The 15,495-nt window shown below is 42.4% G+C and overlaps 1 protein-coding gene across 4 annotated transcripts in view; it reads left to right on the top strand.

The window, feature by feature from the left end:
• The window catches only part of ARHGAP10 (Rho GTPase activating protein 10), a 394,713-nt gene that overhangs the window by 144,305 nt on the left and 234,913 nt on the right, over nucleotides 1-15,495 (top strand). For all 4 annotated transcript variants that reach the window (XM_075860371.1, XM_075860369.1, XM_075860372.1 and 1 more), the window contains 3 exons: nucleotides 8,373-8,467; nucleotides 12,632-12,713; nucleotides 13,733-13,775. In XM_075860371.1, coding sequence (XP_075716486.1) covers nucleotides 8,373-8,467; nucleotides 12,632-12,713; nucleotides 13,733-13,775 — 220 coding nt within the window. The remainder of the gene's footprint in view (nucleotides 1-8,372; nucleotides 8,468-12,631; nucleotides 12,714-13,732; nucleotides 13,776-15,495) is intronic.

Here is a 15,495-nt window from a genome sequence, read left to right as displayed (position 1 = left end):
TTGTGAATGGAAGTGTATGATGCTGACGAATAAGCATCATCCACTTCTCTTCGTTACCACCCAGCTTCTGGCAGTTCACAGACACACAGCGTGTTCTCGAGAGATCACGCTGTAACGTCACTTCCTGCCCCAGGTCCTGCATCGTGTCGGACGAGCGAGGACACATCGGCACCAGGCGACAGAGGCTACAGTTGATTCTGCAGCAGCATCGGCGTTTGCAGGTAAGTCGATGTAGCCTCTGTCGCCTGGTGCCGATGTGTCCTCGCTCGTCCGACACGATGCAGGACCTGGGGCAGGAAGTAACGTCACAGCGTGATCTCGAGAACACGCTGTGTGTCTGTGCACTGCCAGAAGCTGGGTGTTGACGAAGAGAAGTGGATGATGCTGATTCGTCAGCATCATACACTTCTATTCACAACGCCCAGCTAGTAAAACAAGTAAAAACGCCCAGATGTACACACACAATACACGCCCACTTGTACTTAATGTTCAACACGCCCAGTTGTACTTAAGAGAGGCTAATTTGCATAAATATAAAAATGCTCATAACTTGGCCAAAAATGCTCGTTTTTGAAAAAAACCCAACTTTACTGTTATCTACATTGCAGCGCCGATCTGCTGCAATACGAGATAGGGGTTTGAAAATCTGGTGACAGAGCCTCTTTAATATTGTAATACATGAATTTAGTCAGAGCGGGACTGCTAATACAGCCATTGCCTCGCTCCAAACAAATGTGTGCTGCACTAATGAGCGCCGGCACTGAAGATCGAGAACATGATGGGCGCCCTGCAAAAATGTTCTGTCTTTAGTTCAGGCATTGCCGCTCATTAGTTGACACTTGTTATCAGGAGCCGTGCAATGGCTGAATTACACAGTAGCCCTGCAATCAAAGCTGACCGCAGCATTCAAGGGTAAAATGAGAAGGGGGATGCCCCTTGGATCGCGTCGCAGGGAAATCCCTGTGATGTGATGGAGGGACATACCATATATGGGCAGACAGCCCAGGGTCGATTAAAGGACCCCATGGCTGTCGGACCATATTTCCTGTTGTTAGGGCATACTTGGGTATGTCCTAACAACTGCCTGTGTACAATCAGTACATAGGCTAATGTACTGACATATAGATATATGCCAGTACATTAAAGTTTAAAAATAAAAAAGTAAAATTAAATAAAAGTAATGTTAAATTTAAAAAAAAGTAAAAAAAAAAAATACACACTTTTTTCAATAAACATTAAAATAAAAGTCTCGAAACATAAAATATACACCTATTCGGTATCGTCGTGACCATGATAACCTGCACAACAAATTTATAGCTTAATTTATGGTGTGCGCTGTAAAAAAATAAAATAAAACTGCTTTCTTTCACTTATTAATGTGAAGCACAAGGTGTTATGAATTTAGTACCTCCATGTGCCTCTCATTAATAGTATTTAACCCCATCATGTACCTCACACATTAACCCACTGTTGTCTATTATGAGTGAGAAATCTTATGGGGTTAATTACTATTAATGTGAGGCATATGGAGGTTCGAAATTCATCACACCACGTGCCTCACATCAGAAAATTGAAGAATTTAATTGCGGAAAATCAACAGCATATTTACCTCCTTCCCGCTGTGGCCACTTTTGACCTTCCTGACCGCCTGATTTTTCAAATCCAACATGTTTCAGTTTATGTGGTAATAACTTCGGCATGCTTTTACCTATCCAAGCGATTTTGAAATTGTTTTCTCGTGACAAATTGGACTTTGTTACTGGCAAAATTTGCTCGATACGTTCAGTATTTAATTGTGAAAAACACCAAAATTTTGTGAAATTTTATCTGCCTGTAAGACGGGCAGTTATACCACACAAAATAGTTGCTAATTAACATCCCCCATATGTCTACTTTAGATTGGCATCGTTTTTTGAACATCATTTTATTTTTCTAGAACGTTACAAGGCTTAGAACTTTAGCAGCAATTTCTCCCATTTTTAAGAAAATTTCAAAAGGCTATTTTGTCAGGGACCAGTTCAGTTGTGAAGTGGCTTTGAGGGCCTTCTATATTAGAAACCCCCAATAAGTCGACCCATTTTAAAAACTACACCCCTCAAAGTATTCAAAACCGCATTTAGGAAGATTCTTAACCCTTTAGGCGTTTCACAAGAATTAAAGTGAAGTAGAGGTGAAATTTACAAATTTCATTTTTATTTTTTTTGCAGAAATTCATTTTCTTCATGTTTTTTTTTGTAACACAGAGGGTTTTACCAGAGAAAGGCAACTCAATATTTATTGCCCAGAATTTGCAGTTTTAGCAAATATCCCACATGTGGCCCTAGTGTGCTTATGGACTGAAATACAGGCCGCAGAAGCAAAGGAGCACCTAGTGGATTTTGGGGCCTCCTTTTTATTAGGATATATTTTAGGCACCATGTCAGGTTTGAAGAGGTCTTGCGGTGCCAAAACAGTGGAAATCCCCCAAAAGTGACCCCATTTGAGAAACTACACCCCTCATGGAATTTTATCTAGAGGTATAGTGAGCATTTTGACTCCACAGGTTTTTTGCAGAAATTATTAGAAGTAGGCCGTGAAACTGAAAATATACATTATTTCAAAGAAAAAGCACCACAACATTTGTAAGGGTATGTTCACATGGGCTATTTTCAGCCGTTTTTCTGGCCGTAAACGTCCCGAAAAACGGCTGACGTATTGCAAGCAGAACGCATACAAACATCTGCCCATTGATTTCAATGGGAAATACGGGGTTCTGTTCCAACAGGGCGTTTTTTTTACTCCTCATTCTCAAAAAAAGGCACGTAAATAGAAGAGCATGTCACTTCTTGGGCCGTTTTTTGGAGCAGGTTTTCATTGACTCAATAGAAAAAACGCTCAGAAAATGGCCATAAAAAATGCAGCGAAAAACGCTAGCTTGATTAAAAAACGGCTGGAAATCAGGAGCTGTTTTTCCTTGAAAACCGCTCTGTATTTTCAGACTTGTTTTGTTAACCTTGTAAACATAGCCTAAAGCAATTTCTCCCTAGTAAATCAATACCCCACATGTGGTTATTAACGGCTGTTTGGACACACAGCAGGGCTTAGAAGGGAAGGAGCGCCATTTGGCATTCGGTGCGGTTTGCAGAGACCATGTCGCATTTGCAAAGCCCCTGAGTGGACAAAACAGTGGAAACCCCCAGAAGTGACCCCATTTTGGAAACTACACCCCCTGAGGAATCATCTAGGGGTACAGTGAGAATTTTTACCCCTAAAGGTTTTTTGCTGAATTAATTAAGCTGTGAAAATGACGAATTATTTTTTTTCCCAATAAGATGTAGTTTTAGATCGACATTTTTCATTTTCACAAGGAATAAAGAAGAAAAAGCCCCCCAAGATTTGTAAAGCAATTTCTCCCGAGTATGGTAACACCCCATATGTTTATAAACTGCGGTCTACATATATGGGAGCATTCAGATGTAAAGGAGTGGTATCTGACTTTTGGAGCGTAGATTTTGCTGGAATGGTTTGCGGACGCCATGTTGCATTCGCAAAACCCCTGATGTGCCAAAAAAAAAAAAAGTGACCCCATTTTAGAATCTACACCCCTAAAGGCATTTATCGTGAAAATTTAGATGCCACAGGTGTTTTTTCAGAAATTAATATGCAGTGGATGATGCAAAGTGAAAATTGCAATTTTTCCACTGATCTGCCTATTCACCGCACAATGTGGTTTGCCCAGCTTGTGCCACTGGAGAATCTTACCCCATAAATTGTTAAGCAGGTTCTCCCAGGTATGGTAATGCCTTACTTGCTGACGTGAACTGCTGTTTGGGCACACTGTAGTGCTAGGAAGGGAAGGAGTGCCAATTGGAGCATGGATTTTGCTTGGTAGTAGTATTTTTGTTTGGGGTTTTGCTGGTATTTCAGTTTATAATGTGGTGGCATATGTAATCTGTGCGGACTATATCAGGGCATAATAAGAGGGTATAATAATGGTGGTAAAAATAAATTATCCATAGATGTGTGTTACGCTGTGAAGCAATCTGTTATGCACAGACCGGTGTCGCACTGATAAACGTTTTTCTTTCTTATCCCTCTTTTCTACCACTGTGCACCTTTTGGGGACCTTTTCTCCTTTGTAGTTTGGGAAATTTTGTTGGGAAAGTGTTGCGCTGGTAAAACACGGGCGCCCGCTCTTCCAGCAGATGTTCTATGTCCCTTCCTAGTTCCTAAATACTAGGGCCCTGAAACTGAAGGAATGTTCCCCTCCGGCTTGCATATCGGGATGTTTCTTAATCACCACATTACTAGTGGCATAACTCTTTTTTTTTATTTTTCGGTTGATGAACCGGTGTGCGTGCTAGTTTTTTGCGAGACAAGCTGTAGATTTTATTAGTATCATTTTGGAACACACACGACTATTTGATCAATTCTGGAATCGGTTTTTATTGGGTTTTTTTTCCGGCATTCACCGTGCGCAATAAATTACATGTTAACTTTATTTTGCGGGTCGATACGATTACGATAATACCAAATTTATATTGTTTTGTTTTTTTTATGTATTGCAGCTTTTGCACAATAAAATCCCTTTTTTTGAAAAAAATAATTTGTTTTCCGTGTCGCCATATTCTGAGACCCGTAACTTTTTTATTTTTGCGTGGACAAAGCTGTGTCCGGCTTTAGTTTTTTTGAGCGGGACGGGTTGGTGTTTTTATTGGTATTATTTTGGAGTAAATGTGACTTTTAGACCACTTTATATACCATTTTTTGGGAGGACATGTGACCTAAAAACAAAGATTCTGGTGTTATTTTTAATAAAAATTTTTTACAGGCTTCACCGTGCGGGATAAATTACATAATAGTTTTATAGTTTGGGTCGTTACGGATGCAGCGATACCAATTATGTATAGTTTTTTTTAATTATTATTATTTTTTTTCCAATAATAAAAGACTTATTATGGGAAAAATTAGAAAACATTTTTTTACTTGTCCCCCTAGGGGACTTCAAGGCCTGATGCCCCAAACGCTACTCTAATACACTGCGCTACATACGTAGTGCGGTGTATTCGGGCTGTCCGTTATTCACTGACAGCAAGCCTATGAGGACCCGCCGGAGGTGGGTACTCATCAGCTTCCGTACAAGGCAGATCCGGAGGCCATTGTTTGTGGCGCTGGGTTGCTGGTCGGGTAAAAAACCCTCAGATGCTGCGCTCTCTGAGTGCAGCATCTGAGGGGTTAATCGGCCAGATCGGAGAATAGCTCTGGTCCTGGCCGTTACAGGAAGGTGCCAGCTGTATAATACAGCTGTCCCCCCGCGGTGATGGTGCGGGCTATGCTTCTGAGCCCGCACCATCAACGTAACTGTATTGTGGCTTGCGGGAACACCTTCCCGACAGCGCCGTATATATACGGCAGATGTCGAGAAGGGGTTAAAGGAGCAGCAGAGTGGATGAGAACAGAACAAATCTCATCCACAATCTGCATAAAAAAGCTAACGAAAAACTTGACCTGCGGTGCGTTAATCCGCAGCATGTCAATTTGCACTTCGGAATAGTTTATTTTCTGTTGTGGGTTTTCCCCATTGCATTCACTAGCAATTCACCGGCAAATGTTGCAATTTTTGCAGCAGAATCAAAGCTTTTCCGCTGCAAAAACGTAACTTTCTACCCACGTGTTGTCATTTCAACATTTTCTTCTGTTCTCTGTCCAGGCCGGCCTCTGGGATGACGTGTCATCCTATGTGAAATAAAGGAAGAATATCACAACACCAGAGAAAAAGATACCGGGTGCAGGCCTTGGGTCCCTTAGGTAAGATCCACATACAAGAAACAAGGCAGCACATCCAGGAAAACAGGGAAATTTATTCACCCACCAATGCAACGTTTCAGTCCAGCTGGACCTTTCTCAAGCATCTTGAGAAAGGTCCAGTTGGACTGAAACATTTAATTGGTGGGTGAATAAATTTCCTTGTTTTCCTGGATGTGCTGCCTTGTAACTTGTATGTGTCTTCCCATGTGACTCCTGCAGTCAATCAGAGGCTGCAGCGGTCACATGGGCTGTAGCGTCATCCCAGGAGGCAGGACTGCACGGACAACAGAGGGACTCATCGCCAAGACATCGGAGAACTGCCCTTGTGTCCAGGTCAAATTTTCCATTTCTGATATTCACTTTAAACGATAATATCTTTGCAACAGCTTTGAATATCACAACTATTTTTACTTTAATTTTTACAAGACTTATGAGGCTTTCATTTTCTAGGTTAGTTTAATTCTGTATTTTGAATTTTTATTATGAGCAGACAAATCGCAATTTTTTTTTAAAAAAAACACTTTGTAATTTTTACATATATTTATCTATATTATATCTGTAAAGATATATACACTGTACAGCTCAGTAACAATTAGTCTTCATCTTTTCGTCACCCTGTATCACTGTGAGCGGAGAGTGAAGGGTGCTATAAGGCTATATTCGCATGACGTGGAAAAAAAGGGCAGTTAACGGATCAACTGGCAGTTTTCCTTGGCTGTTTTGCATTAATGTTTCCCAAAATATGAATCCTTTTCCCAGCCATCTGACCGTTTGTAACCGGCATTTGCCATCTGTTTTTCATGGACGTAAAAAAAAAAATGGATGAATTTTATTAGTTGGATAGCAGCCCCCCCCCCCCTGCAGATAGCAACCCTCCCCCCCAGCAGATAGCAGCTTAAGGCCCCATGCACACGAACGTAAAAATGCCCGTATGCTTACGGGAAGGTGCCCGTGCCGATGAAAAATATAGCACATGTCCTATTTCAGGCCGTAATTACGGCATGGGCAGGCCCATAGAAGTCTATGGGGCTCCCGTAATTACGCGTGACTACGTGTGTGCACCCGTAATTACGGGAGCGTTGCTAGGCGACGTCTGTGAATAGTCACTGTCCAGGGTGCTGAAAGAGTTAAACGATCGGCAGTAACTCTTTCAGCACCCTGAACAGAAACTACCGATCACAATATAGATCAACCTGTAAAAAAAAAAAAAAAAAAAGACGTTCATACTTACCCAGAACTCCCTGCTTCTTCCTCCAGTCCGGCCTCCTGGGATGACGTTTCAGCCGATGTGACCGCTGCAGCCAATCACAGGCTGCAGCGGTCTCATGGACTGCCGCGTCATCCAGGGAGGTCGGGCTGGATGTCGAAAGAGGGATGCGTCACCAAGACAGCGGCCGGGTAAGTATGAATTTCTTTTACTGCGGAAAGGGCTGTTCCTTCTCTTTATCCTGCACTGATAGAGAGAAGGGCTGCCTAATAGTACAGTGCAATTTTGCAGCGAAAACGTGCCCGTAAATACGGATGGAATACTGGTGACACCGGACCCGTATTTACGGGCACGGGTCCGTAAATACTGGTGCAATACGGGTCGAATACGTGTGACCAATGACCCGTATTTACAGGAGGACAAAAATACTTTCGTGTGCGTGAGGTCTAACCCCCCCCCCCCCCCGTAAATGGCACCCCTTTCCTTTAGATACCACCACTTTAGCTCCTTGTAGGAGCAGAATCCCTCTGACCAGGGATTCCACTGGAAGGATCCACTGATGTCCCTGTCCATGTATGGATAGTGACCAGGGGCTTCTCCAGTAGCGGAATCCCCAGCCAGAGTGTCGGGGATTCCACTCCTAGAGAGAGCCCCTAACGTCGCTGTTCAAATGAACAGTGATGTCAGGGGCTCTCTATAGAAGCGTAATCCTCAGCCAGTGTGGTCTGACACTGGGGATTCCGCTCCTAGAGGGAGTTTAGGTTTCTCTATCTACCTACCTTGGGGGGTGTGATGCTAACTACAAGGGGGGGGTTGCTCTCTGCAGAGAGGTGGCGCTATCTGCAGGGGGTGGCACTATCTACAGAGGGGATGGAGAGACGTCGGGGGCTCCCTCTAGGAGGGGAATACCCGGGAAGAGCACTGGCCGAGGATTCCACTCCTAGTGGGAGCTTCGGTGGCGCGATCTACAGTGGGGCGGTGTATTCCGGGGCTCTCAAAGAACCGGAAGCACTGCTCTCATTAAGCCCCGTTCTGGGCTGGAAACGTTTATATACGTGACAACTGCACAGGGCATCGGCAATTGGAACATATATTGCCGTATGGCAGTTGTGCAGGGGTTATTATAACGCAAGTTGGAAAATTAAAGCAGTGACCTATTATTTACTAAGCCATTAAATGTAAATAGGGTCTCCTAAGATCCTATTTACTTACGTTGTATTCTTAATTTGTTGTAGATTTTGGTGCAAATTCTCATGATTGTTTTTAAGATCCTTAATACTGTAGCTGTTGGACCTCACATTTGTATGAATCATCCGCTAATTGTGACATTTTTATTTTATAAATAAGAAATAAATATATTTTTTTTATATTTTGTTAGGGTGAAGGGGAAATTTTTACACTCAAGTACTGTTTAAAACGAAATACAGACTCTATAGACAGAAGGTTCTGCTTCGATGTGGAAGCTATAGAGAGGTAAGATGACAATTTTAATTTTTAACCTTGAGAGAGATCTATTAACCCTTTCAGGACCAGACTAATTTTCATTTTTATGCTTTTGTTTTTTCCTCCCCGCCTTCAAAAAGTCATAACTCCTTTTTTAATTTTTTGTTGACAGTGATATTAAGGCTTAATTTTTACTGGAAAAATTATACTGTTTCATGGCCGGGTGTAGCCTGTTCTCTTCTGGGCCGTCATTGGGTCATGTGATCTCTACTCTGACCATCCAAATTCTGCAGCGTCTGCTGTAGGAAGCAGATGTCTGTCTCTCAATGCAAGTCTGAGACTCTCATCAAGGCTCTCATAGACTTACGTTGAGAGCCTGACTTCCGGTCTCTACAGCAGACACTGTAGGATTCAGGGAGTGAGAATGGAGATCTTTTAACTCAACGGCGACCTGGAACGGAGTGGCTAACTGTCAAATAAAGCACCAGGTAAGTCAATAGACTTCACTACCTTTCACGTAATCACATTTGCAAACTAGGGGGCGGGGGAAAAAAAACACACCGTGTATCCGCCCTGGTCGCTGCTGGTAATTCCGGCCGAAAAACAGCACCAAACTGTGGTGCAGTTTTTCGGCCGAAATGTCCACTGGAGAAAACTGCACTGAAAAAAAAGATAATTGATACTTACCATGGCGACGCGTCTTTCCGACGTCCTCACGTATTGCAGCCCTGTGATGACGTTTAATCCCATGTGACTGCTGCAGCCTGTGATTGACTCCAGCGGTCATATTGGATGAAACGTCCTCCCATGAGGCCGGCCTGGACAAAGAAACACTGTATTCTGGGTAAGTATAAGAGTAAATAATTTTTTTTCTTAGTTGCATTTTTTTTGCGGCGGAATCGCTGCTTTTCCGCTGCAAAAAAAGCAACATCTGCTATTTGTTGCGGGTTTTATGCAGCGTTTACACAAATACAATTGACATGCTGCGGATTAAAAAAAACGCACAACAGGTTCATTTCTGAGCGTTTTTTTTACCGCTGAGCATTTACACAGCGTGTGGATGAGATTTGTTCAAATCTCATCAAGTTTGCTGCTACTGTATTATGCTGCAGGTTTTGCGCAACGAGATCCGTTGTGGAAAATTTGCGGTATTTGTGTGAATTGACCCTAAATATGCAGTCCAAAGAGTTGTCCATACAAGAGTAGGAGGCCATCTCTTAGAGATGATGGGATCTTGAAACCAAGATTAACTTTGTACCAGAATGATGGAAAGCGAACAGTATGGAGAAGGTAAGGAAGGACTCCTGATCCCTGGCATACCACATCACCTGTCTCAGATGGTGGAGGCAGTGTTATGGCACGGGCGTGTATGGCTGCCAATGGAACTGGATGCTATGACTGCAAGTAGAAGTAGCAGGATTAATTCTGAAGTATATAGAGTGAGACTTTATGCTCAGATTCTGTCAAATACTGCAAAACTTATAGGAAGGCTCTTCACAGTACAGATAAATTCGGACTCAAAATATACAGCGCCTTACGGCAAGAAAATGGAATATTCTTTAATGGACGAGTCAGTCACATGACCTCAACACCGATGAGCATGCTTTTCACTTTCTGAAGGCAAAAAGATCCACAAACAAGCAGCAACTGAAGGCGCTGCAGTAAAGGCCTGACCACGCATCTCAGGGGAGGAAAGTCCATTTTCTGATGTCATAGTTCCAGACTTCAGGCAGTCATTGACTCCAAAGGATTTGTGTTATGTATTGATTGTCATTGTCTATTGTCACTAGATGGAGCTGTTGCTGGAGGTTTGTAAAACAATGTCAGTTATTGGTATGTTCTTATCTCATGTATTTATACTTATTGGCCAATACTCCTGAAATAACGACCGGTTTCATTAGCTCTCAGTGCAATAATAGAGGCGTTAATTAATGGTTAAGTAAGACAGGGCTCATTAGATGCAATGACGCACCCTGCTTAGGCCACACCTATTGTTTCTGTTTGAAATCAAATGGTGAAGTCAAGATTTGGGCTGAATATAAATTTACAATTCACAAAACACTAAAAGAACATCCATATCCAAAGGAAAAAATTTTTTGCTAAATTGGACCTAGCACAAGTCTACCACAGCTGGTTGTCGATGGTGCAGCTGTAGATCATTAAACACACAGAGCATTCACGGCTACCCGCTTGCAGTTTGGAGTTTTTATTGCTTCAGGATTTTTTCAAAGTTTGATGGATGATCTGCTATCTGGACTCCCAGAAGTTGTTCCCTATTTTGATAATGTCCTTAGTGGAGCCGACTCAATGCAGGTACAAGCTGACCGACTACAGACAGTATTGCAGAAATTCAAAGATGTTGAATTAACTAAGAAAAGCGATAAATCTGTGTTTGGATTGTCCGTTGTTGAATTCCTTGGATATAGGACGGATGCATTCGGAATTCATTCAACTGTTGAGAAAGTCAAAGCAATTCATGGAGCACCATCATCAAGATATAAATCTGAGTTCCAAGCATTCTTAGGTGTCTCAAACTTTTATTGTTTCTTCCTGCAAAGCAACTGTAGTGGACGCTGCAGGGTCAGTGTCTTTAGGGTATGTTCACATGCATGTTTCTGGATGTAATCGCCTCGGAATACTCCTTGAAAAAGGTTTGTGAAACGCAGACAAACCGCTTCCCATTGTAATGAATGGACAAAAACGGCGTTTAGTTCAAACAGGGCGTTTTTTTACGCTGCTTCTTTAAAAAGTGGAGAGTAAAAGGGCGCCGCGTAAATAGAAGCATGTCACTTCTTGAGCCGTTTTTGGATCTGTTTTTTCATAGGGTCAATTGAAAAACAGCTCCAAAAACGTAAAAAAAAAAAAAAAAAAGCCTCAATCGTTTTCTGCTTCAAAAAGGTCCGAAAATCAGAGGCTGTTTTCCCTTGAAAACCGCTCCGAAATTTTCTGCTGTTTTACTTGTGCGTGTGAACATAGCCTTAAAGAGGCTCTGTCACCACATTATAAGTGCCCTATCTCCTACATAATGTAGTTGACAGCAGTGCTTTTTATTTAAAAAAAACGATCTGTTTTCACCACTTTATTAGCGATTTTAGATTTATGCTAATGAGTTGCTTAATGGGCAAGTTGGCGTGTTTTTACTTTAGACCAAGTGGGCGTTGTACAGAGGAGTGTATGACGCTGACCAATCAGTGACCAATCAGCCTCATGCACTCCTCTCCATTTATTTATTCAGCGCATAGGCATCCTTTTAGATCGCTATGTGCTGTCTTATACTAACACATTAACGATACTGAAGTGTTTAGACAGTGAATAGACATTCCACGGGATGTCTATTCACAATTTCTGCACTTCGTTACTGTTTCTGTGGTAGTTACAGCAGAGGAAGCGTAATCTCGTTGTAACCTGTCATCTACAGCGTAATCTCGCGAGATTATGCTTCCTCTGCTGTAACTACCACAGACAGAGTAACGAAGTGCAGAGATTGTGAATAGACATACCGTAGAATGTCTATTCACTGTCTAAACACTTCAGTATTGTTAATGTGTTAGTATAAGACAGCACATAGCGATCTAAAAGGATCCCTATGCGCTGACTAAATGAATGGAGAGGAGTGCATGATGCTGATTGGTCAGCGTCATACACTCCCCTGTACAACGCCCACTTGGTCTAAAGTAAAAACACGCCCACTTGGGCATTAAGCAACTCATTAGCATAAATCGAAAATCGCTTATAAAGTGGTGAAAACAGATCGTTTTTTTAAATAAAAAGCATTACTGTCACCTACATTACAGCACTGATCTCCTTATGTAGGAGATAGGGCACTTATAATGCGGTGACAGAGCCTCTTTAAAGCTAGAACTGCTCGCATGTTTTTTTCGAGATTCCTCAGGATGGAATAGCACAGTCTACTACACTATTCCATCCTGCAAAAAAAATGGTATACCAACATATACCAGCCCGACTGAGATCAAAAGGACACTCTTTTAGTCTCCGGTGGGCTAATGGACCCTTATGGAGCTTTCCTGAAGTACCCGCTAAGCGTAGTTCAAAAACGCAATGTGAACTAGGCCTAACTTGTTTTTATGTCTGTTACTGGCTAAGTATTCTCTTATGTATACATATTTGACCCTGCATGTTCTAGATTTGTGTATTGTCAATTAAAGTTTTTTTTAACGATAAATCTTCACCTAGGCCTGGACTTCTGGTCACCATGCAAGCATTTTCAGAAGATGATCGACTTGTCTGGATGGAAGTACTCGGTGGAAAAGAATCTGTAAGACTATCAAATATACTTAATTTTAATACAGAATACATATTGCTTTTCAGTGGAACTACTTGTATTTGTTGTAAAATGTCTTAGGCTCTGTTCACATTTGCATTGGGGTCCCGTTCTGACGTTCCGTCTGAGCTTTCCGTCAGAACGGGACCCTGAACAGACACAAACCCAATGGTGACGGATGCGGTGCCCATGGTTTCCGTTTGTCTCTGTTGTGCACCTGATCCGTCGTTTTGCCGGAAGCTAGTCTACTACGCTATTGCTTCCGGCAAAACTACGGATCGGGTGCACAACAGAGACAAACGGAAACCATGGGCACCGGATCAGTCACCATTGAAATCAATGGTGATGGAAACCGAAACCTAGTTTCAGTTTGTCTGTTCAGGGTCCCGTTCTGACGGAAAGCTCAGACGGAACGTCACAACGGGACCCCAACGAATATCTGAACAGAAAAAGCCTAAGGGTATGTTCACACTGAGTTTTTTGCAGGCTGAAATTTTGAGGCAGATTTTGATTTGCCTGCACGCCATTTGCCGCGTTTTTCGCAGCGGTTTTTTGCGGCGGCCATTGAGAGCCGCGGGCAAAAAAGCAGCGAAAAACGCTTTCTCTACCTCCCATTGATGTCAATGGGGGGTCAGAGACGTAAACGCCCGAAGATAGGGCATGTCACTTTTTTCCCGCGACCAGGTTTTACCACTCGCGGGAAAAAAACGCCTCCGCCTCCCATTTCCGCATCAAAAAACGTGTGAAAAAATTCTGTGTTAACGGGCCCTAAGACTTCTAGTTGTCACATATTGTGATTTTATTGCAGGGATGAAAAATGCTTTAAAGCGCCCTTCGCCCAGGAGCATAGTTCAGGAATCAAACTCTGATCAAAAGGAAATCAGGCAGTTTCGGCTATTTTTTGGCACGGATTCAGACGCAGTTTTCGTGTCAAAATTAGCGAAGAAAAAAAATCTGTGTGAACTGGGCCTTAGAATTTGTCAAACTAAATTATATATATTTTTGAATTGCAGAGATTTCTGAGCCTCAGCAGATCTACAACGAGAACAGAGGGAGGTGAGTATAACTTTGCATGTTTTTACAATCAAATATTTAAATTTTTGTTGCAATTTCCCTGCATGCATTCCTCTTTCAAAGAGGACCTGTCAATTAGATATATTTCCTGGAAAATAACAATTCTGCAGTATCTTTTGAATATCTTAGAATGCTGCGTTGTGCCGTTCCTCTGACAAATAAATTGACAACTGATTACTCTTTACCTTGTCAGTGGGGTGTGTCCTTACAGTCTAACACAGTCCAATCAGTACTTACTTTTCAGACTGAGTAGGGACACACCCTATTGTCAATGTTAAATTTCCAGGCGGAATAACACAGGAACGCCACAACGCTGGGTTATAAGAAAAAGTGCTATATAAGTGTTACTTTATGTGGAATTCAGATCTTTACTAGAACAAATATGAGAGGATAGCGGACAGGTCCTCTTTAAATGTTTTAAAGTCGACAGATCTTGGCCAGCATGTTAGCACAAGTAACTTCTAAACTTGCGAATAAACTAGACATGCAAAGAAAATGAAACCTATTTATTTAAAATTTAGACTCTTCATGTTGATTGGTTAATACTTTCTTCCATGGCTATGGAAAGTGCATGAATCTATGTCACGATGGTTGATAAAAATAGAAATCCATGCAATCCTTAAGCTGGGTTCACACGAGCATGTTACGTCCGTAATGGACGGAACGTATTTCGGCCGCAAGTCCCGGACCGAACACACTGCAAGGAGCCGGGCTCCTAGCATCATAGTTGCTAGCATCATAGTAGCTGAGCGATGTCAAAATAAATAACTACAATTTAAAAATTTGCCTGTAGAGCCTAAAAGTAGTAGGCAACTGGCAAAACATGGGCCTTATTCAGCCCTTGTGTGTTTGTCCTTTGGCCCCTGGTTCTCTACGTTTGTGGTGCATGACTCTGTAGGACAAAAGGCAATGTGTGTGTATATATACAGTAAAGCCCAGTGATCCAGAAAACAGAGGTCCCTTGCCCCCTGTTTGCAGCAGACGGTTGGTCTCTCACATGCACAACTAGTCTCCATCAGTAAACCCAGAGATACAAGCTTAGCAATAGGTACGCTTTAAACCTGGGTTTTTACATCTTACGCAAGACGACAATAATTGATAATCGCTGTCTTTTTAGAATGGATATGTCCTGTGTATTCACATTCATGTGGTATGGGACATGGAATGCCAGTCCCAGCATGTCCGTGCTAGATTCATGCACTCATTGTACTCTAGGAAGTTAGGCGATCGGCACATCAGGTTTATTTCCTACATTTAATGTGTATATCAGGAAAAAGCTCCCGGCGTACAAGTTAAACTTAGGCTGTGACAGATGCCTGTCCGTGGCATCAGTCACCCATAGGCTATAATGGTATTGGTTTAATGGATATATCATGAACTATCATGACCTTGTTCATGATTTATCAATTAGACAGATACAATTATAGCCTATGGCCCGGGGAAACTACATCACTGGAGCTTACCTGGGGTGGCCGCAATGATGTAACTGGCCAATTACATCACTGAGTCAACACTAGGGAAGCTCCGGTTAAGTAGCTTTCCCGGGACACGATAGGAGCTGGGTAGTACTGGGGGCTGCCGTGCGGGACTTCAGCCAGTAGCCCCAGGGACGTAACTGGCCAGGGGCAAAGCCAGGGAAGCTCCAGTGATGTTGGTTTGCTGGGCCAGGATAGCAACTGGCCACCATGGATGACCTCAGCTG

Source organism: Rhinoderma darwinii, chromosome 1, assembly GCF_050947455.1.
Source record: "Rhinoderma darwinii isolate aRhiDar2 chromosome 1, aRhiDar2.hap1, whole genome shotgun sequence".
Lineage (NCBI taxonomy): Eukaryota > Metazoa > Chordata > Amphibia > Anura > Rhinodermatidae > Rhinoderma > Rhinoderma darwinii.
Note: the sequence above shows the minus strand (reverse complement) of the source record. Positions and strands in the feature narration are given on the sequence as shown.